This window comes from Salmo salar, unplaced genomic scaffold (genome assembly GCF_905237065.1).
Source record: "Salmo salar unplaced genomic scaffold, Ssal_v3.1, whole genome shotgun sequence".
NCBI classification, from domain to species: Eukaryota; Metazoa; Chordata; class Actinopteri; order Salmoniformes; family Salmonidae; genus Salmo; species Salmo salar.
Genome location: NW_025548133.1, coordinates 44,486 through 71,030, shown reverse-complemented (window position 1 = coordinate 71,030; position 26,545 = coordinate 44,486). Strand labels below are relative to the sequence as shown.

General features: G+C 52.1%; 1 protein-coding gene across 5 annotated transcripts in view; it reads right to left on the bottom strand.

Moving 5' to 3' along the window:
- The window catches only part of LOC123732691 (WD repeat domain phosphoinositide-interacting protein 2), an 85,674-nt gene extending 60,348 nt beyond the window's left edge, over nt 1-25,326 (bottom strand). The window contains exons 1-5 of one of the 5 annotated variants that reach the window (XM_045711941.1): nt 25,052-25,326; nt 4,612-4,694; nt 3,998-4,167; nt 3,009-3,105; nt 333-430 (exon numbers count right to left, since the gene is read on the bottom strand). In XM_045711941.1, coding sequence (XP_045567897.1) covers nt 333-430; nt 3,009-3,105; nt 3,998-4,167; nt 4,612-4,694; nt 25,052-25,125 — 522 coding nt within the window. In that variant the 5' untranslated portion in view covers nt 25,126-25,326. Of the gene's footprint in view, nt 1-332; nt 431-3,008; nt 3,106-3,801; nt 3,879-3,901; nt 3,942-3,997; nt 4,168-4,527; nt 4,535-4,611; nt 4,701-25,051 lie in introns of those variants that run through there. The other 4 variants (XM_045711943.1, XM_045711945.1, XM_045711944.1 and 1 more) reach the window with 4 other exon arrangements.
- Nucleotides 25,327-26,545: the final 1,219 nt, after the last annotated feature.

Genomic DNA, 26,545 nt, shown 5'->3' with positions numbered 1-26,545 from the left:
TCATGGGCTGGGATCATGTTGGCTGCTCTCTGGAAACACAGATATAAACACACAGAGAGAGAGACTGAACTGTCATGGGCTGGGATCATGTTGGCTGCTCTCTGGAAACACAGATATAAACACACAGAGAGAGACTGAACTGTCATGGGCTGGGATCATGTTGGCTGCTCTCTGGAAACACAGATATAAACACACAGAGAGAGAGACTGAACTGTCATGGGCTGTGTGTGTGTGTGTGTGTGTGTGTGTGTGTGTGTGTGTGTGTGTGTGTGTGTGTGTCTGTGTGTGTCTGTGTGTGTGTGTGTGTGTGTGTGTGTGTGTGTGTGCCGTACCAGATTGACCGTGTCGAACACCTGGACCTCTCCGATCGTAGCGCTGCCGGGATAAGCCAAGTAGCAGTTATCGCTACTGATGGACAGAGCGCACAGCCCTGGGGAGAGAGCACACAGTTATTATACAGGAGGACAGAGAACACACAGTTATTATACAGGAGGACAGAGCACACACAGTTATTATACAGGAGGACAGAGCACACAGCCCCGGGGAGAGAACACACAGTTATTACAGGAGGACTAGATTTAGTAGTAGGTTAATAAGGTGTAGATTTAGTAGTAGGTTAATGAGGTGTAGATTTAGTAGTAGGTTAATAAGGTGTAGATTTAGTAGCAGGTTAATGAGGTGTAGATTTAGTAGTAGGTTAATGAGGTGTAGATTTAGTAGTAGGTTAATAAGGTGTAGATTTAGTAGTAGGTTAATAAGGTGTAGATTTAGTAGTAGGTTAATAAGGTGTAGATTTAGTAGTAGGTTAATAAGGTGTAGATTTAGTAGTAGGTTAATAAGGTGTAGATTTAGTAGTAGGTTAATAAGGTGTAGATTCAGTAGTAGGTTAATAAGGTGTAGATTTAGTAGTAGGTTAATAAGGTGTAGATTTAGTAGTAGGTTAATAAGGTGTAGATTTAGTAGTAGGTTAATAAGGTGTAGATTCAGTAGTAGGTTAATAAGGTGTAGATTCAGTAGTAGGTTAATAAGGTGTAGATTTAGTAGTAGGTTAATAAGGTGTAGATATAGTAGTAGGTTAATAAGGTGTAGATTTAGTAGTAGGTTAATAAGGTGTAGATTTAGTAGTAGGTTAATAAGGTGTAGATTTAGTAGTAGGTTAATAAGGTGTAGATTTAGTAGTAGGTTAATAAGGTGTAGATTTAGCTGTAGGTGAAGGTGTAGATTTAGTAGTAGGTTAATAAGGTGTAGATTTAGTAGTAGGTTAATAAGGTGTAGATTTAGTAGTAGGTTAATAAGGTGTAGATTTAGTAGTAGGTTAATAAGGTGTAGATTTAGTAGTAGATTAATAAGGTGTAGATTTAGTAGTAGGTTAATAAGGTGTAGATTTAGTAGTAGGTTAAGGTGTAGATTTAGTAGTAGGTTAATAAGGTGTAGATTTAGTAGTAGGTTAATAAGGTGTAGATTTAGTAGTAGGTTAATAAGGTGTAGATTTAGTAGCAGGTTAATAAGGTGTAGATTTAGTAGCAGGTTAATAAGGTGTAGATTTAGTAGCAGGTTAATAAGGTGTAGATTTAGTAGTAGGTTAATAAGGTGTAGATTTAGTAGTAGGTTAATAAGGTGTAGATTTAGTAGTAGGTTAATAAGGTGTAGATTTAGTAGTAGGTTAATAAGGTGTAGATTTAGTAGTAGGTTAATAAGGTGTAGATTTAGTAGTAGGTTAATGAGGTGTAGATTTAGTAGTAGGTTAATGAGGTGTAGATTTAGTAGTAGGTTAATGAGGTGTAGATTTAGTAGTAGGTTAATGAGGTGTAGATTTAGTAGTAGGTTAATGAGGTGTAGATTTAGTAGCAGGTTAATAAGGTGTAGATTTAGTAGTAGGTTAATAAGGTGTAGATTTAGTAGTAGGTTAATAAGGTGTAGATTTAGTAGTAGGTTAATGAGGTGTAGATTTAGTAGTAGGTTAATGAGGTGTAGATTTAGTAGTAGGTTAATGAGGTGTAGATTTAGTAGCAGGTTAATAAGGTGTAGATTTAGTAGTAGGTTAATAAGGTGTAGATTTAGTAGTAGGTTAATAAGGTGTAGATTTAGTAGTAGGTTAATAAGGTGTAGATTTAGTAGTAGGTTAATAAGGTGTAGATTTAGTAGTAGGTTAATAAGGTGTAGATATAGTAGTAGGTTAATAAGGTGTAGATATAGTAGTAGGTTAATAAGGTGTAGATTTAGTAGTAGGTTAATAAGGTGTAGATTTAGTAGTAGGTTAATAAGGTGTAGATTTAGTAGTAGGTTAATAAGGTGTAGATTTAGTAGTAGGTTAATAAGGTGTAGATTTAGTAGTAGGTTAATGAGGTGTAGATTTAGTAGTAGGTTAATGAGGTGTAGATTTAGTAGTAGGTTAATGAGGTGTAGATTTAGTACTAGGTTAATGAGGTGTAGATTTAGTACTAGGTTAATGAGGTGTAGATTTAGTAGTAGGTTAATAAGGTGTAGATTTAGTAGTAGGTTAATAAGGTGTAGATTTAGTAGTAGGTTAATAAGGTGTAGATTTAGTAGTAGGTTAATAAGGTGTAGATTTAGTAGTAGGTTAATAAGGTGTAGATTTAGTAGTAGGTTAATAAGGTGTAGATTTAGTAGTAGGTTAATAAGGTGTAGATTTAGTAGTAGGTTAATAAGGTGTAGATTTAGTAGTAGGTTAATAAGGTGTAGATTTAGTAGTAGGTTAATAAGGTGTAGATTTAGTAGTAGGTTAATAAGGTGTAGATTTAGTAGTAGGTTAATAAGGTGTAGATTTAGTAGTAGGTTAATAAGGTGTAGATTTAGCTGTAGGTGAAGGTGTAGATTTAGTAGTAGGTTAATAAGGTGTAGATTTAGCTGTAGGTGAAGGTGTAGATTTAGCTGTAGGTGAAGGTGTAGATTTAGCTGTAGGTGAAGGTGTAGATTTAGCTGTAGGTGAAGGTGTAGATTTAGCTGTAGGTGAAGGTGTAGATTTAGCTGTAGGTGTAGGTGTTTACCTGAGGGGTTGGGTGGAGTCTCTCTGATGGTGTGTAGGACCTTCATGTCTCTGATGTTGTGGACGTACAGAGACTCTTCCAGACATACTATCAGCCTCTGGAACAAACATAAAGTCCTGCTCACGATCACATATTACTGTCTGTCTGTCTGTCTGTCTGTCTGTCTGTCTGTCTGTCTGTCTGTCTGTCTGTCTGTCTGGTCTGTCTGGTCTGTCTGGTCTGTCTCATAACGTTACTACCCTGCAGGTAGATAACCAACCAGGTTCAAATGTTCGCTAGCTAGCTAACATTAAGCTATAACTAGCAATACAAATGGCTCTGAGATACAAATAATATTACTACACAGATCATACACGTAACGTTAGCTAGCTAGCTAACAGGACGCTATAACTAGCAATGCAAATGGCTCCGAGATACAAATAATATTACTACAGAGATCATACACGTAACGTTAGCTAGCTAGCTAACAGGACGCTTTAACTTAAAATTAAAATTAAAATGACAAAACCAGAAATGTATAATATCTGAAAATGTTCCAGAAGGCATTTCTACACCCCAAAAAAAACATAACATTTTTATTTTTAAGTTGAAACGTCTCTCCTGCGACGCGCCCGCCTTGCGCCTAGTTTCCTGAAACGAGCCACATTTTAAAAACTTCTCCACCTTTCGACAAACCGTCCCTCGTTCTCCTCCAACTGCAGTCCAAGTTCCATGTTTAAAAAGGTGTGTTCCTGTAACTGTAGTTACAGATCTCCGTTACACAACACACACACACCGAAAGGTGAGTTCCTACCTGTCTGTTGAGCTTCACAGCCAGGATAGTGTTGCTGTAACTATAGTTACAGATCTCCGTTACACAACACACACACACACACCGAAAGGTGAGTTCCTACCTGTCTGTTGAGCTTCACAGCCAGGATAGTGTTGCTGTAACTATAGTTGCAGATCTCCGTTACACAACACACACACACCGAAAGGTGAGTTCCTACCTGTCTGTTGAGCTTCACAGCCAGGATAGTGTTGCTGTAACTGTAGTTGCAGATCTCCGTCCCCTTCTTGAAGTGACAGACCTTCAGCTTCCGAGGAGCCTTCAGACTGACGATCGCCACCAGACTGCTGCTGAACAGACGCTCTACGATACACACATCCTCTGTGTCCGCTGGGCGCGCGCGCACACACACACACACACAGAGACACACACACACACACACACACACACAGAGACACACACACACACACACACACACACACACACACACACACACACACACCATTAGTACCAAACAGTATAAACCCTGTTGCTGGAATATTCTAGAGACATCACAATACCCCCTAATGACGTCACAATGCCCCATAATGACATCACAATACCCCCTAATGACGTCACAATGCCCCATAATGACATCACAATACCCCCTAATGACGTCACAATACCCCATAATGACATCACAATACCCCCTAATGACGTCACAATACCCCATATATATATATAATAAATCCATAGGATATTGATACTCACTACATTCATCAATCAATAGGATATTGATACTCACTAATCAATAGGATATTGATACTCACTAATCAATAGGATATTGATACTCACTACATTCATAAATCTGCTCCAATTTGTCCACAGACGACAGGGAGAAGAACTTATAGCCTGATTTGGTTCCAACAGCTAAAGACCTGGAGACACACACACACACACACACACACACACACACACACACACCACACACACACACACACACACACACAACCACACACACACACACACACACACACACACACACACACACACACACACACACACACACACACACACACACACACCACACACAACCACACACACACACACACACACACACACACACACACACACACACACACACACACACACACACACACACACACACACACACACACAGGTTAGGACAGATACCTGGGACAGGCTGGAGACACTGGTCTAACCGAGGGGACAGAGACAGAGACAGCCTGGAGACACTGGTCTAACCGAGGGGACAGAGACAGGCTGGAGACACTGGTCTAACCGAGGGGACAGAGACAGAGACAGGCTGGAGACACTGGTCTAACCGAGGGGACAGAGACAGAGACAGGCTGGAGACACTGGTCTAACCGAGGGGACAGAGACAGGCTGGAGACACTGGTCTAACCGAGGGGACAGAGACAGGCTGGAGACACTGGTCTAACCGAGGGGACAGAGACAGGCTGGAGACACTGGTCTAACCGAGGGGACAGAGACAGAGACAGGCTGGAGACACTGGTCTAACCGAGGGGACAGAGACAGGCTGGAGACACTGGTCTAACCGAGGGGACAGAGACAGGCTGGAGACACTGGTCTAACCGAGGGGACAGAGACAGAGACAGGCTGGAGACACTGGTCTAACCGAGGGGACAGAGACAGGCTGGAGACACTGGTCTAACCGAGGGGACAGAGACAGGCTGGAGACACTGGTCTAACCGAGGGGACAGAGACAGGCTGGAGACACTGGTCTAACCGAGGGGACAGAGACAGGCTGGAGACACTGGTCTAACCGAGGGGGACAGAGACAGCCTGGAGACACTGGTCTAACCGAGGGGACAGAGACAGGCTGGAGACACTGGTCTAACCGAGGGGACAGAGACAGGCTGGAGACACTGGTCTAACCGAGGGGACAGAGACAGGCTGGAGACACTGGTCTAACCGAGGGGACAGAGACAGGCTGGAGACACTGGTCTAACCGAGGGGACAGAGACAGAGACAGGCTGGAGACACTGGTCTAACCGAGGGGACAGAGACAGGCTGGAGACACTGGTCTAACCGAGGGGACAGAGACAGAGACAGGCTGGAGACACTGGTCTAACCGAGGGGACAGAGACAGGCTGGAGACACTGGTCTAACCGAGGGGACAGAGACAGGCTGGAGACACTGGTCTAACCGAGGGGACAGAGACAGGCTGGAGACACTGGTCTAACCGAGGGGACAGAGACAGGCTGGAGACACTGGTCTAACCGAGGGGACAGAGACAGGCTGGAGACACTGGTCTAACCGAGGGGACAGAGACAGAGACAGGCTGGAGACACTGGTCTAACCGAGGGGACAGAGACAGAGACAGGCTGGAGACACTGGTCTAACCGAGGGGACAGAGACAGGCTGGAGACACTGGTCTAACCGAGGAGACAGTGACAGGCTGGAGACACTGGTCTAACCGAGGGGACAGAGACAGGCTGGAGACACTGGTCTAACCGAGGGGACAGAGACAGGCTGGAGACACTGGTCTAACCGAGGGGACAGAGACAGGCTGGAGACACTGGTCTAACCGAGGGGACAGAGACAGAGACAGGCTGGAGACACTGGTCTAACCGAGGGGACAGAGACAGGCTGGAGACACTGGTCTAACCGAGGGGACAGAGACAGGCTGGAGACACTGGTCTAACCGAGGGGACAGAGACAGGCTGGAGACACTGGTCTAACCGAGGGGACAGAGACAGGCTGGAGACACTGGTCTAACCGAGGGGACAGAGACAGGCTGGAGACACTGGTCTAACCGAGGGGACAGAGACAGGCTGGAGACACTGGTCTAACCGAGGGGACAGAGACAGAGACAGGCTGGAGACACTGGTCTAACCGAGGGGACAGAGACAGGCTGGAGACACTGGTCTAACCGAGGGGACAGGGACAGGCTGGAGACACTGGTCTAACCGAGGGGACAGGGACAGGCTGGAGACACTGGTCTAACCGAGGGGACAGAGACAGAGACAGGCTGGAGACACTGGTCTAACCGAGGGGACAGAGACAGGCTGGAGACACTGGTCTAACCGAGGGGACAGAGACAGGCTGGAGACACTGGTCTAACCGAGGGGACAGAGACAGGCTGGAGACACTGGTCTAACCGAGGGGACAGAGACAGGCTGGAGACACTGGTCTAACCGAGGGGACAGGGACAGAGACAGGCTGGAGACACTGGTCTAACCGAGGGGACAGAGACAGGCTGGAGACACTGGTCTAACCGAGGGGACAGAGACAGGCTGGAGACACTGGTCTAACCGAGGGGACAGAGACAGAGACAGGCTGGAGACACTGGTCTAACCGAGGGGACAGAGACAGGCTGGAGACACTGGTCTAACCGAGGGGACAGAGACAGGCTGGAGACACTGGTCTAACCGAGGGGACAGAGACAGGCTGGAGACACTGGTCTAACCGAGGGGACAGAGACAGGCTGGAGACACTGGTCTAACCGAGGGACAGAGACAGGCTGGAGACACTGGTCTAACCGAGGGGACAGAGACAGGCTGGAGACACTGGTCTAACCGAGGGGACAGAGACAGGCTGGAGACACTGGTCTAACCGAGGGACAGAGACAGAGACAGGCTGGAGACACTGGTCTAACCGAGGGGACAGAGACAGAGACAGGCTGGAGACACTGGTCTAACCGAGGGGACAGAGACAGAGACAGGCTGGAGACACTGGTCTAACCGAGGGGACAGAGACAGGCTGGAGACACTGGTCTAACCGAGGGGACAGAGACAGAGACAGGCTGGAGACACTGGTCTAACCGAGGGGACAGAGACAGAGACAGGCTGGAGACACTGGTCTAACCGAGGGGACAGAGACAGAGACAGGCTGGAGACACTGGTCTAACCGAGGGGACAGGGACAGGCTGGAGACACTGGTCTAACCGAGGGGACAGAGACAGGCTGGAGACACTGGTCTAACCGAGGGGACAGAGACAGGCTGGAGACACTGGTCTAACCGAGGGGACAGAGACAGGCTGGAGACACTGGTCTAACCGAGGGGACAGAGACAGGCTGGAGACACTGGTCTAACCGAGGGGACAGAGACAGGCTGGAGACACTGGTCTAACCGAGGGGACAGAGACAGGCTGGAGACACTGGTCTAACCGAGGGGACAGAGACAGGCTGGAGACACTGGTCTAACCGAGGGGACAGAGACAGGCTGGAGACACTGGTCTAACCGAGGGGACAGGCGAGACAGGCTGGAGACACTGGTCTAACCGAGGGGACAGAGACAGGCTGGAGACACTGGTCTAACCGAGGGGACAGAGACAGGCTGGAGACACTGGTCTAACCGAGGGGACAGAGACAGGCTGGAGACACTGGTCTAACCGAGGGGACAGAGACAGGCTGGAGACACTGGTCTAACCGAGGGGACAGAGACAGGCTGGAGACACTGGTCTAACCGAGGGGACAGAGACAGAGACAGGCTGGAGACACTGGTCTAACCGAGGGGACAGGGACAGGCTGGAGACACTGGTCTAACCGAGGGGACAGAGACAGGCTGGAGACACTGGTCTAACCGAGGGGACAGAGACAGGCTGGAGACACTGGTCTAACCGAGGGGACAGAGACAGAGACAGGCTGGAGACACTGGTCTAACCGAGGGGACAGAGACAGAGACAGGCTGGAGACACTGGTCTAACCGAGGGGACAGAGACAGGCTGGAGACACTGGTCTAACCGAGGGGACAGAGACAGGCTGGAGACACTGGTCTAACCGAGGGGACAGAGACAGGCTGGAGACACTGGTCTAACCGAGGGGACAGAGACAGGCTGGAGACACTGGTCTAACCGAGGGACAGAGACAGGCTGGAGACACTGGTCTAACCCGAGGGGACAGAGACAGAGACAGGCTGGAGACACTGGTCTAACCGAGGGGACAGAGACAGGCTGGAGACACTGGTCTAACCGAGGGGACAGAGACAGGCTGGAGACACTGGTCTAACCGAGGGGACAGAGACAGAGACAGGCTGGAGACACTGGTCTAACCGAGGGGACAGAGACAGAGACACTGGTCTAACCGAGGGGACAGAGACAGGCTGGAGACACTGGTCTAACCGAGGGGACAGAGACAGAGACAGGCTGGAGACACTGGTCTAACCGAGGGGACAGAGACAGAGACAGGCTGGAGACACTGGTCTAACCGAGGGGACAGAGACAGAGACAGGCTGGAGACACTGGTCTAACCGAGGGGACAGGGACAGAGACAGGCTGGAGACACTGGTCTAACCGAGGGGACAGAGACAGGCTGGAGACACTGGTCTAACCGAGGGGACAGAGACAGGCTGGAGACACTGGTCTAACCGAGGGGACAGAGACAGGCTGGAGACACTGGTCTAACCGAGGGGACAGAGACAGGCTGGAGACACTGGTCTAACCGAGGGGACAGAGACAGGCTGGAGACACTGGTCTAACCGAGGGGACAGAGACAGAGACAGGCTGGAGACACTGGTCTAACCGAGGGGACAGGGACAGAGACAGGCTGGAGACACTGGTCTAACCGAGGGGACAGAGACAGAGACAGGCTGGAGACACTGGTCTAACCGAGGGGACAGAGACAGAGACAGGCTGGAGACACTGGTCTAACCGAGGGGACAGAGACAGGCTGGAGACACTGGTCTAACCGAGGGACAGAGACAGGCTGGAGACACTGGTCTAACCGAGGGGACAGAGACAGGCTGGAGACACTGGTCTAACCGAGGGGACAGAGACAGGCTGGAGACACTGGTCTAACCGAGGGGACAGAGACAGGCTGGAGACACTGGTCTAACCGAGGGGACAGAGACAGGCTGGAGACACTGGTCTAACCGAGGGGACAGAGACAGGCTGGAGACACTGGTCTAACCGAGGGGACAGAGACAGGCTGGAGACACTGGTCTAACCGAGGGGACAGAGACAGGCTGGAGACACTGGTCTAACCGAGGGGACAGAGACAGGCTGGAGACACTGGTCTAACCGAGGGGACAGGGACAGAGACAGGCTGGAGACACTGGTCTAACCGAGGGGACAGAGACAGGCTGGAGACACTGGTCTAACCGAGGGGACAGAGACAGGCTGGAGACACTGGTCTAACCGAGGGGACAGAGACAGGCTGGAGACACTGGTCTAACCGAGGGGACAGAGACAGGCTGGAGACACTGGTCTAACCGAGGGGACAGAGACAGGCTGAAGACACTGGTCTAACCGAGGGGACAGAGACAGGCTGGAGACACTGGTCTAACCGAGGGGACAGGGACAGGCTGGAGACACTGGTCTAACCGAGGGGACAGAGACAGGCTGGAGACACTGGTCTAACCGAGGGGACAGAGACAGGCTGGAGACACTGGTCTAACCGAGGGGACAGAGACAGGCTGGAGACACTGGTCTAACCGAGGGGACAGAGACAGAGACAGGCTGGAGACACTGGTCTAACCGAGGGGACAGAGACAGAGACAGGCTGGAGACACTGGTCTAACCGAGGGACAGAGACAGAGACAGGCTGGAGACACTGGTCTAACCGAGGGGACAGAGACAGGCTGGAGACACTGGTCTAACCGAGGGGACAGGGACAGAGACAGGCTGGAGACACTGGTCTAACCGAGGGGACAGAGACAGGCTGGAGACACTGGTCTAACCGAGGGGACAGAGACAGGCTGGAGACACTGGTCTAACCGAGGGGACAGAGACAGGCTGGAGACACTGGTCTAACCGAGGGGACAGAGACAGGCTGGAGACACTGGTCTAACCGAGGGGACAGAGACAGGCTGGAGACACTGGTCTAACCGAGGGGACAGAGACAGGCTGGAGACACTGGTCTAACCGAGGGGACAGAGACAGAGACAGGCTGGAGACACTGGTCTAACCGAGGGGACAGAGACAGGCTGGAGACACTGGTCTAACCGAGGGGACAGAGACAGAGACAGGCTGGAGACACTGGTCTAACCGAGGGGACAGGGACAGAGACAGGCTGGAGACACTGGTCTAACCGAGGGGACAGGGACAGAGACAGGCTGGAGACACTGGTCTAACCGAGGGGACAGAGACAGGCTGGAGACACTGGTCTAACCGAGGGGACAGGGACAGGCTGGAGACACTGGTCTAACCGAGGGGACAGAGACAGGCTGGAGACACTGGTCTAACCGAGGGGACAGAGACAGAGACAGGCTGGAGACACTGGTCTAACCGAGGGGACAGAGACAGGCTGGAGACACTGGTCTAACCGAGGGGACAGAGACAGGCTGGAGACACTGGTCTAACCGAGGGGACAGAGACAGGCTGGAGACACTGGTCTAACCGAGGGGACAGAGACAGGCTGGAGACACTGGTCTAACCGAGGGGACAGAGACAGAGACAGGCTGGAGCCACTGGTCTAACCCGAGGGGACAGAGACAGGCTGGAGACACTGGTCTAACCGAGGGGACAGAGACAGGCTGGAGACACTGGTCTAACCGAGGGGACAGAGACAGGCTGGAGACACTGGTCTAACCGAGGGGACAGAGACAGGCTGGAGACACTGGTCTAACCGAGGGGACAGAGACAGGCTGGAGACACTGGTCTAACCGAGGGGACAGAGACAGGCTGGAGACACTGGTCTAACCGAGGGGACAGAGACAGGCTGGAGACACTGGTCTAACCGAGGGGACAGAGACAGGCTGGAGACACTGGTCTAACCGAGGGGACAGAGACAGGCTGGAGACACTGGTCTAACCGAGGGGACAGAGACAGGCTGGAGACACTGGTCTAACCGAGGGGACAGAGACAGGCTGGAGACACTGGTCTAACCGAGGGGACAGAGACAGGCTGGAGACACTGGTCTAACCGAGGGGACAGAGACAGAGACACTGGTCTAACCGAGGGGACAGAGACAGGCTGGAGACACTGGTCTAACCGAGGGGACAGAGACAGAGACAGGCTGGAGACACTGGTCTAACCGAGGGGACAGAGACAGAGACAGGCTGGAGACACTGGTCTAACCGAGGGGACAGGGACAGAGACAGGCTGGAGACACTGGTCTAACCGAGGGGACAGAGACAGGCTGGAGACACTGGTCTAACCGAGGGGACAGAGACAGGCTGGAGACACTGGTCTAACCGAGGGGACAGAGACAGAGACAGGCTGGAGACACTGGTCTAACCGAGGGGACAGAGACAGGCTGGAGACACTGGTCTAACCGAGGGGACAGAGACAGGCTGGAGACACTGGTCTAACCGAGGGGACAGAGACAGGCTGGAGACACTGGTCTAACCGAGGGGACAGAGACAGGCTGGAGACACTGGTCTAACCGAGGGGACAGAGACAGGCTGGAGACACTGGTCTAACCGAGGGGACAGAGACAGGCTGGAGACACTGGTCTAACCGAGGGGACAGGGACAGAGACAGGCTGGAGACACTGGTCTAACCGAGGGGACAGAGACAGGCTGGAGACACTGGTCTAACCGAGGGGACAGAGACAGGCTGGAGACACTGGTCTAACCGAGGGGACAGAGACAGGCTGGAGACACTGGTCTAACCGAGGGGACAGAGACAGGCTGGAGACACTGGTCTAACCGAGGGGACAGAGACAGGCTGGAGACACTGGTCTAACCGAGGGGACAGAGACAGGCTGAAGACACTGGTCTAACCGAGGGGACAGAGACAGGCTGGAGACACTGGTCTAACCGAGGGGACAGGGACAGGCTGGAGACACTGGTCTAACCGAGGGGACAGAGACAGGCTGGAGACACTGGTCTAACCGAGGGGACAGAGACAGGCTGGAGACACTGGTCTAACCGAGGGGACAGAGACAGGCTGGAGACACTGGTCTAACCGAGGGGACAGAGACAGAGACAGGCTGGAGACACTGGTCTAACCGAGGGGACAGAGACAGGCTGGAGACACTGGTCTAACCGAGGGGACAGAGACAGAGACAGGCTGGAGACACTGGTCTAACCGAGGGGACAGAGACAGGCTGGAGACACTGGTCTAACCGAGGGGACAGGGACAGAGACAGGCTGGAGACACTGGTCTAACCGAGGGGACAGAGACAGGCTGGAGACACTGGTCTAACCGAGGGACAGAGACAGGCTGGAGACACTGGTCTAACCGAGGGGACAGAGACAGGCTGGAGACACTGGTCTAACCGAGGGGACAGAGACAGGCTGGAGACACTGGTCTAACCGAGGGGACAGAGACAGGCTGGAGACACTGGTCTAACCGAGGGGACAGAGACAGAGACAGGCTGGAGACACTGGTCTAACCGAGGGAGACAGAGACAGGCTGGAGACACTGGTCTAACCGAGGGGACAGAGACAGAGACAGGCTGGAGACACTGGTCTAACCGAGGGACAGAGACAGAGACAGGCTGGAGACACTGGTCTAACCGAGGGGACAGGGACAGAGACAGGCTGGAGACACTGGTCTAACCGAGGGGACAGGGACAGAGACAGGCTGGAGACACTGGTCTAACCGAGGGGACAGAGACAGGCTGGAGACACTGGTCTAACCGAGGGGACAGGGACAGGCTGGAGACACTGGTCTAACCGAGGGGGGACAGAGACAGGCTGGAGACACTGGTCTAACCGAGGGGACAGAGACAGAGACAGGCTGGAGACACTGGTCTAACCGAGGGACAGAGACAGGCTGGAGACACTGGTCTAACCGAGGGGACAGAGACAGGCTGGAGACACTGGTCTAACCGAGGGGACAGAGACAGGCTGGAGACACTGGTCTAACCGAGGGGACAGAGACAGGCTGGAGACACTGGTCTAACCGAGGGGACAGAGACAGAGACAGGCTGGAGCCACTGGTCTAACCGAGGGGACAGAGACAGGCTGGAGACACTGGTCTAACCGAGGGGACAGAGACAGGCTGGAGACACTGGTCTAACCGAGGGACAGAGACAGGCTGGAGACACTGGTCTAACCGAGGGGACAGAGACAGGCTGGAGACACTGGTCTAACCGAGGGGACAGAGACAGGCTGGAGACACTGGTCTAACCGAGGGGACAGAGACAGGCTGGAGACACTGGTCTAACCGAGGGGACAGAGACAGGCTGGAGACACTGGTCTAACCGAGGGGACAGAGACAGGCTGGAGACACTGGTCTAACCGAGGGGACAGAGACAGGCTGGAGACACTGGTCTAACCGAGGGGACAGAGACAGGCTGGAGACACTGGTCTAACCGAGGGGACAGAGACAGGCTGGAGACACTGGTCTAACCGAGGGACAGAGACAGGCTGGAGACACTGGTCTAACCGAGGGGACAGAGACAGGCTGGAGACACTGGTCTAACCGAGGGGACAGAGACAGAGACACTGGTCTAACCGAGGGGACAGAGACAGGCTGGAGACACTGGTCTAACCGAGGGGACAGAGACAGAGACAGGCTGGAGACACTGGTCTAACCGAGGGGACAGAGACAGAGACAGGCTGGAGACACTGGTCTAACCGAGGGACAGGGACAGAGACAGGCTGGAGACACTGGTCTAACCGAGGGGACAGAGACAGGCTGGAGACACTGGTCTAACCGAGGGGACAGAGACAGGCTGGAGACACTGGTCTAACCGAGGGGACAGAGACAGAGACAGGCTGGAGACACTGGTCTAACCGAGGGACAGAGACAGGCTGGAGACACTGGTCTAACCGAGGGACAGAGACAGGCTGGAGACACTGGTCTAACCGAGGGGACAGAGACAGGCTGGAGACACTGGTCTAACCGAGGGGACAGAGACAGGCTGGAGACACTGGTCTAACCGAGGGGACAGAGACAGGCTGGAGACACTGGTCTAACCGAGGGACAGAGACAGGCTGGAGACACTGGTCTAACCGAGGGGACAGAGACAGGCTGGAGACACTGGTCTAACCGAGGGGACAGAGACAGGCTGGAGACACTGGTCTAACCGAGGGGACAGAGACAGAGACAGGCTGGAGACACTGGTCTAACCGAGGGGACAGAGACAGGCTGGAGACACTGGTCTAACCGAGGGGACAGAGACAGAGACAGGCTGGAGACACTGGTCTAACCGAGGGACAGAGACAGGCTGGAGACACTGGTCTAACCGAGGGGACAGAGACAGAGACAGGCTGGAGACACTGGTCTAACCGAGGGGACAGAGACAGGCTGGAGACACTGGTCTAACCGAGGGGACAGAGACAGGCTGGAGACAATTGGTCTAACCGAGGGGACAGAGACAGGCTGGAGACACTGGTCTAACCGAGGGGACAGGGACAGGCTGGAGACACTGGTCTAACCGAGGGGACAGAGACAGGCTGGAGACACTGGTCCTAACCGAGGGGACAGAGACAGGCTGGAGACACTGGTCTAACCGAGGGGACAGAGACAGGCTGGAGACACTGGTCTAACCGAGGGGACAGAGACAGGCTGGAGACACTGGTCTAACCGAGGGGACAGAGACAGAGACACTGGTCTAACCGAGGAGACAGAGACAGGCTGGAGACACTGGTCTAACCGAGGGGACAGAGACAGAGACAGGCTGGAGACACTGGTCTAACCGAGGGGACAGAGACAGGCTGGAGACACTGGTCTAACCGAGGGGACAGAGACATGCTGGAGACACTGGTCTAACCGAGGGGACAGAGACAGGCTGGAGACACTGGTCTAACCGAGGGGACAGGGACAGAGACAGGCTGGAGACACTGGTCTAACCGAGGGGACAGAGACAGGCTGGAGACACTGGTCTAACCGAGGGGACAGAGACAGAGACAGGCTGGAGACACTGGTCTAACCGAGGGGACAGAGACAGGCTGGAGACACTGGTCTAACCGAGGGGACAGAGACAGAGACAGGCTGGAGACACTGGTCTAACCGAGGGGACAGAGACAGGCTGGAGACACTGGTCTAACCGAGGGGACAGAGACAGGCTGGAGACACTGGTCTAACCGAGGGGACAGGGACAGGCTGGAGACACTGGTCTAACCGAGGGGACAGAGACAGGCTGGAGACACTGGTCTAACCGAGGGGACAGGGACAGGCTGGAGACACTGGTCTAACCGAGGGGACAGAGACATGCTGGAGACACTGGTCTAACCGAGGGGACAGAGACAGGGACAGGCTGGAGACACTGGTCTAACCGAGGGGACAGGGACAGAGACAGGCTGGAGACACTGGTCTAACCGAGGGGACAGAGACAGGCTGGAGACAGTGGTCTAACCGAGGGGACAGGGACAGGCTGGAGACACTGGTCTAACCGAGGGGACAGAGACAGGCTGGAGACACTGGTCTAACCGAGGGGACAGAGACAGAGACAGGCTGGAGACACTGGTCTAACCGAGGGGACAGAGACAGAGACAGGCTGGAGACACTGGTCTAACCGAGGGGACAGAGACAGGCTGGAGACACTGGTCTAACCGAGGGGACAGAGACAGGCTGGAGACACTGGTCTAACCGAGGGGACAGAGACAGAGACAGGCTGGAGACACTGGTCTAACCGAGGGGACAGAGACAGGCTGGAGACACTGGTCTAACCGAGGGGACAGAGACAGGCTGGAGACACTGGTCTAACCGAGGGGACAGAGACAGGCTGGAGACACTGGTCTAACCGAGGGGACAGAGACAGGCTGGAGACACTGGTCTAACCGAGGGGACAGGGACAGGGACAGGCTGGAGACACTGGTCTAACCGAGGGGACAGGGACAGGCTGGAGACACTGGTCTAACCGAGGGGACAGAGACAGGCTAGAGACACTGGTCTAACCGAGGGGACAGAGACAGGCTGGAGACACTGGTCTAACCGAGGGGACAGAGACAGGCTGGAGACACTGGTCTAACCGAGGGGACAGGGACAGAGACAGGCTGGAGACACTGGTCTAACCGAGGGGACAGAGACAGAGACAGGCTGGAGACACTGGTCTAACCGAGGGGACAGAGACAGGCTGGAGACACTGGTCTAACCGAGGGGACAGAGACAGAGACAGGCTGGAGACACTGGTCTAACCGAGGGGACAGAGACAGAGACAGGCTGGAGACACTGGTCTAACCGAGGGGACAGGGACAGGCTGGAGACACTGGTCTAACCGAGGGGACAGAGACAGAGACAGGCTGGAGACACTGGTCTAACCGAGGGGACAGAGACAGGCTGGAGACACTGGTCTAACCGAGGGGACAGGGACAGGCTGGAGACACTGGTCTAACCGAGGGGACAGAGACAGGCTGGAGACACTGGTCTAACCGAGGGGACAGAGACAGGCTGGAGACACTGGTCTAACCGAGGGACAGAGACAGGCTGGAGACACTGGTCTAACCGAGGGGACAGAGACAGGCTGGAGACACTGGTCTAACCGAGGGGACAGAGACAGGCTGGAGACACTGGTCTAACCGAGGGGACAGAGACAGGCTGGAGACACTGGTCTAACCGAGGGGACAGAGACAGGCTGGAGACACTGGTCTAACCGAGGGACAGAGACAGAGACAGGCTGGAGACACTGGTCTAACCGAGGGGACAGAGACAGGCTGGAGACACTGGTCTAACCGAGGGACAGGGACAGGCTGGAGACACTGGTCTAACCGAGGGGACAGAGACAGGCTGGAGACACTGGTCTAACCGAGGGGACAGGGACAGGCTGGAGACACTGGTCTAACCGAGGGGACAGAGACAGAGACAGGCTGGAGACACTGGTCTAACCGAGGGGACAGAGACAGAGACAGGCTGGAGACACTGGTCCAACCGAGGGGACAGAGACAGGCTGGAGACACTGGTCTAACCGAGGGGACAGAGACAGGCTGGAGACACTGGTCTAACCGAGGGGACAGAGACAGGCTGGAGACACTGGTCTAACCGAGGGGACAGAGACAGAGACAGGCTGGAGACACTGGTCTAACCGAGGGGACAGAGACAGAGACAGGCTGGAGACACTGGTCTAACCGAGGGGACAGGGACAGGCTGGAGACACTGGTCTAACCGAGGGGACAGAGACAGAGACAGGCTGGAGACACTGGTCTAACCGAGGGGACAGGGACAGGCTGGAGACACTGGTCTAACCGAGGGGACAGAGACAGGCTGGAGACACTGGTCTAACCGAGGGGACAGAGACAGGCTGGAGACACTGGTCTAACCGAGGGGACAGAGACAGGCTGGAGACACTGGTCTAACCGAGGGGACAGAGACAGGCTGGAGACACTGGTCTAACCGAGGGGACAGAGACAGAGACACTGGTCTAACCGAGGAGACAGAGACAGGCTGGAGACACTGGTCTAACCGAGGGGACAGAGACAGAGACAGGCTGGAGACACTGGTCTAACCGAGGGGACAGAGACAGGCTGGAGACACTGGTCTAACCGAGGGGACAGAGACATGCTGGAGACACTGGTCTAACCGAGGGGACAGAGACAGGCTGGAGACACTGGTCTAACCGAGGGGACAGGGACAGAGACAGGCTGGAGACACTGGTCTAACCGAGGGGACAGAGACAGGCTGGAGACACTGGTCTAACCGAGGGGACAGAGACAGAGACAGGCTGGAGACACTGGTCTAACCGAGGGGACAGAGACAGGCTGGAGACACTGGTCTAACCGAGGGGACAGAGACAGAGACAGGCTGGAGACACTGGTCTAACCGAGGGGACAGAGACAGGCTGGAGACACTGGTCTAACCGAGGGGACAGAGACAGGCTGGAGACACTGGTCTAACCGAGGGGACAGGGACAGGCTGGAGACACTGGTCTAACCGAGGGGACAGAGACAGGCTGGAGACACTGGTCTAACCGAGGGGACAGGGACAGGCTGGAGACACTGGTCTAACCGAGGGGACAGAGACATGCTGGAGACACTGGTCTAACCGAGGGGACAGAGACAGGGACAGGCTGGAGACACTGGTCTAACCGAGGGGACAGGGACAGAGACAGGCTGGAGACACTGGTCTAACCGAGGGGACAGAGACAGGCTGGAGACAGTGGTCTAACCGAGGGGACAGGGACAGGCTGGAGACACTGGTCTAACCGAGGGGACAGAGACAGGCTGGAGACACTGGTCTAACCGAGGGGACAGAGACAGAGACAGGCTGGAGACACTGGTCTAACCGAGGGGACAGAGACAGAGACAGGCTGGAGACACTGGTCTAACCGAGGGGACAGAGACAGGCTGGAGACACTGGTCTAACCGAGGGGACAGAGACAGGCTGGAGACACTGGTCTAACCGAGGGGACAGAGACAGAGACAGGCTGGAGACACTGGTCTAACCGAGGGGACAGAGACAGGCTGGAGACACTGGTCTAACCGAGGGGACAGAGACAGGCTGGAGACACTGGTCTAACCGAGGGGACAGAGACAGGCTGGAGACACTGGTCTAACCGAGGGGACAGAGACAGGCTGGAGACACTGGTCTAACCGAGGGGACAGGGACAGGGACAGGCTGGAGACACTGGTCTAACCCGAGGGGACAGGGACAGGCTGGAGACACTGGTCTAACCGAGGGGACAGAGACAGGCTAGAGACACTGGTCTAACCGAGGGGACAGAGACAGGCTGGAGACACTGGTCTAACCGAGGGGACAGAGACAGGCTGGAGACACTGGTCTAACCGAGGGGACAGGGACAGAGACAGGCTGGAGACACTGGTCTAACCGAGGGGACAGAGACAGAGACAGGCTGGAGACACTGGTCTAACCGAGGGGACAGAGACAGGCTGGAGACACTGGTCTAACCGAGGGGACAGAGACAGAGACAGGCTGGAGACACTGGTCTAACCGAGGGGACAGAGACAGAGACAGGCTGGAGACACTGGTCTAACCGAGGGGACAGGGACAGGCTGGAGACACTGGTCTAACCGAGGGGACAGAGACAGAGACAGGCTGGAGACACTGGTCTAACCGAGGGGACAGAGACAGGCTGGAGACACTGGTCTAACCGAGGGGACAGGGACAGGCTGGAGACACTGGTCTAACCGAGGGGACAGAGACAGGCTGGAGACACTGGTCTAACCGAGGGGACAGAGACAGGCTGGAGACACTGGTCTAACCGAGGGGACAGAGACAGGCTGGAGACACTGGTCTAACCGAGGGGACAGAGACAGGCTGGAGACACTGGTCTAACCGAGGGGACAGAGACAGGCTGGAGACACTGGTCTAACCGAGGGGACAGAGACAGGCTGGAGACACTGGTCTAACCGAGGGACAGAGACAGGCTGGAGACACTGGTCTAACCGAGGGGACAGAGACAGAGACAGGCTGGAGACACTGGTCTAACCGAGGGGACAGAGACAGGCTGGAGACACTGGTCTAACCGAGGGGACAGGGACAGGCTGGAGACACTGGTCTAACCGAGGGGACAGAGACAGGCTGGAGACACTGGTCTAACCGAGGGGACAGGGACAGGCTGGAGACACTGGTCTAACCGAGGGGACAGAGACAGAGACAGGCTGGAGACACTGGTCTAACCGAGGGGACAGAGACAGAGACAGGCTGGAGACACTGGTCTAACCGAGGGGACAGAGACAGGCTGGAGACACTGGTCTAACCGAGGGGACAGAGACAGGCTGGAGACACTGGTCTAACCGAGGGGACAGAGACAGGCTGGAGACACTGGTCTAACCGAGGGGACAGAGACAGAGACAGGCTGGAGACACTGGTCTAACCGAGGGGACAGAGACAGAGACAGGCTGGAGACACTGGTCTAACCGAGGGGACAGGGACAGGCTGGAGACACTGGTCTAACCGAGGGGACAGAGACAGAGACAGGCTGGAGACACTGGTCTAACCGAGGGGACAGGGACAGGCTGGAGACACTGGTCTAACCGAGGGGACAGAGACAGGCTGGAGACACTGGTCTAACCGAGGGGACAGAGACAGGCTGGAGACACTGGTCTAACCGAGGGGACAGAGACAGGCTGGAGACACTGGTCTAACCGAGGGGACAGAGACAGAGACAGGCTGGAGACACTGGTCTAACCGAGGGGACAGAGACAGAGACACTGTCAAAGTCTCACTACCCAGAAAGACCAGAGCAACTCCACTTCCACAGACTCCACCAGGGACGGGTAAAAATCACCCAACACGAAACACCATCGAGACCAACGTATCAAAACACCATCGAGACCAACGCATCAAAACACCATCGAGACCAACGCATCAAAACGCCATCGAGACCAACGTATCAAAACACCATCAACGCATCAAAACACCATCAACGCATCAAAACACCATCAACGCATCAAAACACCATCGAGATCAACGTATCAAAACACCACCGAGATCAACGCATCAAAACACCATCGAGACCAACGCATCAAAACACCATCGAGACCAACGCATCAAAACACCATCGAGATCAACGCATCAAAACACCATCAACGCATCAAAACACCATCGAGACCAACGCATCAAAAAACACCATCAACGCATCAAAACACCATCGAGACCAACGTATCAAAACACCATCGAGACCAACGCATCAAAACACCATCGAGACCAACGCATCAAAACACCATCAACGCATCAAAACACCATCGAGATCAACGCATCAAAACACCATCGAGACCAACGCATCAAAACACCATCAACGCATCAAAACACCATCGAGATCAACGCATCAAAACACCAATCATCAAAACCCAAGATCAACGTATCAAAACACCATCAACGCATCAAAACACCATCGAGACCAACGTTGTAAATTGATGTGCACATTCACCGGTCGTTTGGTGGGACTACATTTTCTGAACATCACGCGGATGTAAAATGCTGTTTTTGGATATAAATATGAACTTTATCGAACAAAACATACATGTATTGTATAACATGATGTCCTAGGAGTGTCATCTGATGAAGATCATCAAAGGTTAGTGCTGCATTTAGCTGTGGTTTGGGGTTTTATTGACACATGTCCTTGCTTGGAAAATGGCTGTGTGATTATTTTTGTCAACAGTGGGGGAAAAAGTATTTGATCCCCTGCTGATTTTGTACGTTTGCCCACTTACAAAGAAATGATCAGTCTATAATTTTAATAGTAGGTTTATTTGAACAGTGAGAGACAGAATAACAACAACAAAAATCCAGAAAAAAACGTATGTCAAAAATGTTATAAAATGATTTGCATTTTAATGAGGGAAATAAGTATTTGACCCTCTCTGCAAAACATGACTTAGTACTTGGTGGCAAAACCCTTGTTGGCAATCACAGAGGTCAGATGTTTCTTGTAGTTGGCCTCCAGGTTTGCACACATCTCAGGAGGGATTTTGTCCCACTACTCTTTGCAGATCTTCTCCAAGTCATTAAGGTTTCGAGGCTGACGTTTGGCAACTCGAACCTTCAGCTCCCTCCACAGATTTTCTATGGGATTAAGGTCTGGAGACTGGCTAGGCCACTCCAGGACCTTAATGTGCTTCTTCTTGAGCCACTCCTTTGTTGCCTTGGCCGTGTGTTTTGGGTCATTGTCATGCTGGAATACCCATCCACGACCCATTTTCAATGCCCTGGCTGAGGGAAGGAGGTTCTCACCCAAGATTTGGCGGTACATCGTCCCTTTGATGCGGTGAAGTTGTCCTGTCCCCTTAGCAGAAAAACACCCCCAAAGCATAATGTTTCCATCTCCATGTTTGACGGTGGGGATGGTGTTCTTGGGGTCATAGGCAGCATTCCTCCTCCTCCAAACACGGCGAGTTGAGTTGATGCCAAAGAGATCCATTTTGGTCTCATCTGACCACAACATTTTCACCAGTTGTCCTCTGAATCATTCAGATGTTCAGCTGGCAAACTTCAGACGGGCATGTATATGTATTATTGAGCAAGGGGACCTTGCAGGCGCTGCAGGATTTCAGTCCTTCACGGCGTAGTGTGTTACCAATTGTTTTCTTGGTGACTATGGTCCCAGCTGCCTTGAGATCATTGACAAGATCCTCCCGTGTAGTTCTGGGCTGATTCCTCACCGTTCTCATGATCATTGCAACTCCACGAGGTGAGATCTTGCATGGAGCCCCAGGCCGAGGGATATTGACAGTTCTTTGTGTTTCTTCCATTTGCGAATAATCGCACCAAATGTTTTCACCTTCTCACCAAGCTGCTTGGCGATGGTCTTGTAGCCCATTCCAGCCTTGTGTAGGTCTACAATCTTGTCCCTGACATCCTTGGAGAGCTCTTTGGTCTTGGCCATGGTGGAGAGTTTGGAATCTGATTGATTGATTGCTTCTGTGGACAGGTGTCTTTTATACAGGTAACAAGCTGTGGTTAGGAGCACTCCCTTTAAGAGTGTGCTCCTAATCTCAGCTCGTTATCTGTATAAAAGACACCTGGGAGCCAGAAATCTTTCTGATTGAGAGGGGGTGAAATACTTATTTCCCACATTAAAATGCAAATCAATTTATAACATTTCTGGCATGTGTTTTTCTGGATATTTTGTTGTTATTCTGTCTCTCACTGTTCAAATAAACCTACCATTAAAATTATAGACTGATCCTTTCTTTGTCAGTGGGCAAACGTACAAAATCTGTGTAACTGTGTAGGTTCCGTCCCTCTCTTCGCCCCAACCCGGCTCGAACCAGGGACCCTCTGCACACATCAACAACTGACACCCCACGAAGCATCGTTACCCATCGCGCCACAAAAAGCCGCGGCTCTTGCAACGCAAGGGGAACAACCCTACTTCAAGGTCTCAGAGCGAGTGACGTCACCGATTGAAACGCTATTAGCGCGCACCACCGCTAAACTAACTAGCCATTTCACATCGGTTACATCAGCAGGGGGATCAAATACTTTTACCCCCCCCCCCCGACTGTATGTACTCTCCTGACATAATCTAATGTTTTGTTTTCGCTGTAAAACCTTTTTGAAATCGGACAATGTGGTTACATCAAGGAGAAGTGTATCTTTAAAATGGTGTAAAATAGTTGTATGTTTGAGAAAATTGAATTATGACATTTTATATTTCCCGCCGTGATATTTCACTGGCTGCGTCCCGCAGGTGGGACGCTAGGTAGCCCATAGAAGTTAACAACAAAATAGTATTTCCATTGACGGCCTACCCTGGTCAAACCGGGAATTTGTGCACCGCCCTGTGGGACTCCCAATCACGACCCGGATGTGATACAGCATTATGTACATTTCTGTAACAGCACTTTGAGATATCAGCTGATGTATCAAAAATGGCTATATAAATACATTTGATTTGATAGGCATGGTCTAAAGTTACCGGGAGAATAAGCACACTATCAAGTCAAGTTCAGTTTATAAATGAGGGTCCAGAGGGAATCGTAGCTTTCTGGACAGAGAGGAGATCTCGCCTTTTCCACCAGATATTGGTTCAGGTATCAATACACTGTCATATTAAAGGAATGATCCCCTGGGCCTTTTTCTGTTAGACAATTAGTTTACGCTTCTTGCTTATCCAGTCACTTTAGCTGGCTAGCTGGTTAGCGTTTTAGTTGGCTAGCTGATTAGCGTTTTAGCTGGCTAGCGTTTTAGCTGGTTAGCGTTTTAGCTGGCTAGCTGGTTAGCGTTTTAGCTGGCTAGCTGGTTAGCGTATTAGCTGGCTAGCTGGTTAGCGTATTAGCTGGTTAGCTGTTGCCGTTTTAGCTGGCTAGCGTTGTTAGCTGGTTAGCGTTTTAGCTGGCTAGCTGGTTAGCGTTTTAAGCTGGCTAGCTGGTTAGCGTTTTTAGCTGGCTAGCTGGTTAGCGTTTTTAGCTGGCTAGCTGGTTAGCGTTTTAGCTGGCTAGCTGGTTAGCGTTTTAGCTGGCTAGCTGGTTAGCGTTTTAGCTGGCTAGCTGGTTAGCGTTTTAGCTGGCTAGCGTTTTTAGCTGGCTAGCTGGTTAGCGTTTTAGCTGGTTAGCGTTTTAGCTGGCTAGCTGGTTAGCGTATTAGCTGGCTAGCTGGTTAGCGTTTTTAGCTGGCTAGCTGGTTAGCGTTTTAGCTGGTTTAATTTTCTAGCTGGTTAGCGTTTTAGCTGGCTAGCTAGCGCCTGGTTAGCGTTTGAGCTGGCTAGCTGGTTAGCGTTTTTAGCGAGCTGGTTAGCGTTTTTAGCTGGCTAGCTGGTTAGCGTTTTGTGCTAGCTGGTTAGCGTTTTAGCTGGCTAGCTGGTTAGCGTTTTTAGCTGGCTAGCTGGTTAGCGTTTTTAGCTGGCTAGCTGGTTAGCGTTTTTAGCTGGCTAACGACATGGATGCTAACTACAGTAGACAACGTGATCAGACAACTTGTCAGTTAGCTAACTAGCACCTCTCTCCGTCGAGATACAGATTAGCTGGGACCTCTGAACTACACCGATTACAAAAAAAAAATAACGTTAAAAACGAGTATCATGTAACGGTTAGGGGGTCCCCTGTCCCCCCCACTTTCCACCCCGGCCTTCCTTACGTGTTGTCCTGGTTAAAATTGGCGAAGAGGAGCTGGCTACAGCCGGTCTCCCCGCTCTGACTAGCCAAGTTCATGGGCCCGGCACCATCTAATCAAGCCTTGTGAGAAAGCAGCAGTCGGGTAGGTTGTGGATGATAATAATAATAATAATAACTGGGTAAGAATAAAGTTAGCCTGTATTCATGGAGACATCTCGCTCTTCCTCTTGGTTCCAACGGTTCTTCTTGTTGTTTTTGTCAGTCGCCGTTGCCTCCCCACCTCCAGTCTCTCTGCGCATGTGCGGTGACAGGTTTTTTTTTTTACGACAGTTTTTTTAAAGGGACCGTATTACCATTTCAAAAGGTTTGGTTTACGGCTGTGAATGGGGATGGAAAAAGATAAATCGACGTGTGGTAAATGACAATCACTTTAAAATGGGCAACGTCTCAAAAAAAATCTATAATTTAAAGATTTTAATGAACTAACCCAAGATAAACCAGAGCCTGTCGTTTCCAATGAGAACAGATTAATCACAGTGGGCAGAGATTTCCGTTAGGAAGCACACTTCCGGTCACTGCGCTTCCTCTCATCACCATATTTGGTAGTGAGTGGAAACGCCAACCGTATGCTTCATATTTACACATCCGGTGAAATATCTGTCTGACTTGTTCTGTGGTCGTGGCTATACTATTGATATTATTGATATTATGCCGTACTTGTCACCAGGAGATGGCGCAGTCTGACAACATACATTTTCACAATTTTTAGACACTGGACAACTGCGGTATATAATGTAATATAATGTAATGTAATGTAATGTACTAAAATCAAATTGTATTTGTCACATGCCTTGAATACAACAGGTGTAGTAGACCTCACAGTGAAATGCTGAATACAACAGGTGTAGTAGACCTTACAGTGAAATGCTGAATACAACAGGTGTAGTAGACCTCACAGTGAAATGCTGAATACAACAGGTGTAGTAGACCTCACAGTGAAATGCTGAATACAACAGGTGTAGTAGACCTCACAGTGAAATGCTGAATACAACAGGTGTAGTAGACCTCACAGTGAAATGCTGAATACAACAGGTGTAGTAGACCTCACAGTGAAATGCTGAATACAACAGGTGTAGTAGACCTCACAGTGAAATGCTGAATACAACAGGTGTAGTAGACCTCACAGTGAAATGCTGAATACAACAGGTGTAGTAGACCTCACAGTGAAATGCTGAATACAACAGGTGTAGTAGACCTCACAGTGAAATGCTGAATACAACAGGTGTAGTAGACCTCACAGTGAAATGCTGAATACAACAGGTGTAGTAGACCTCACAGTGAAATGCTGAATACAACAGGTGTAGTAGACCTCACAGTGAAATGCTGAATACAACAGGTGTAGTAGACCTCACAGTGAAATGCTGAATACTACAGGTGTAGTAGACCTCACAGTGAAATGCTGAATACAACAGGTGTAGTAGACCTCACAGTGAAATGCTGAATACAACAGGTGTAG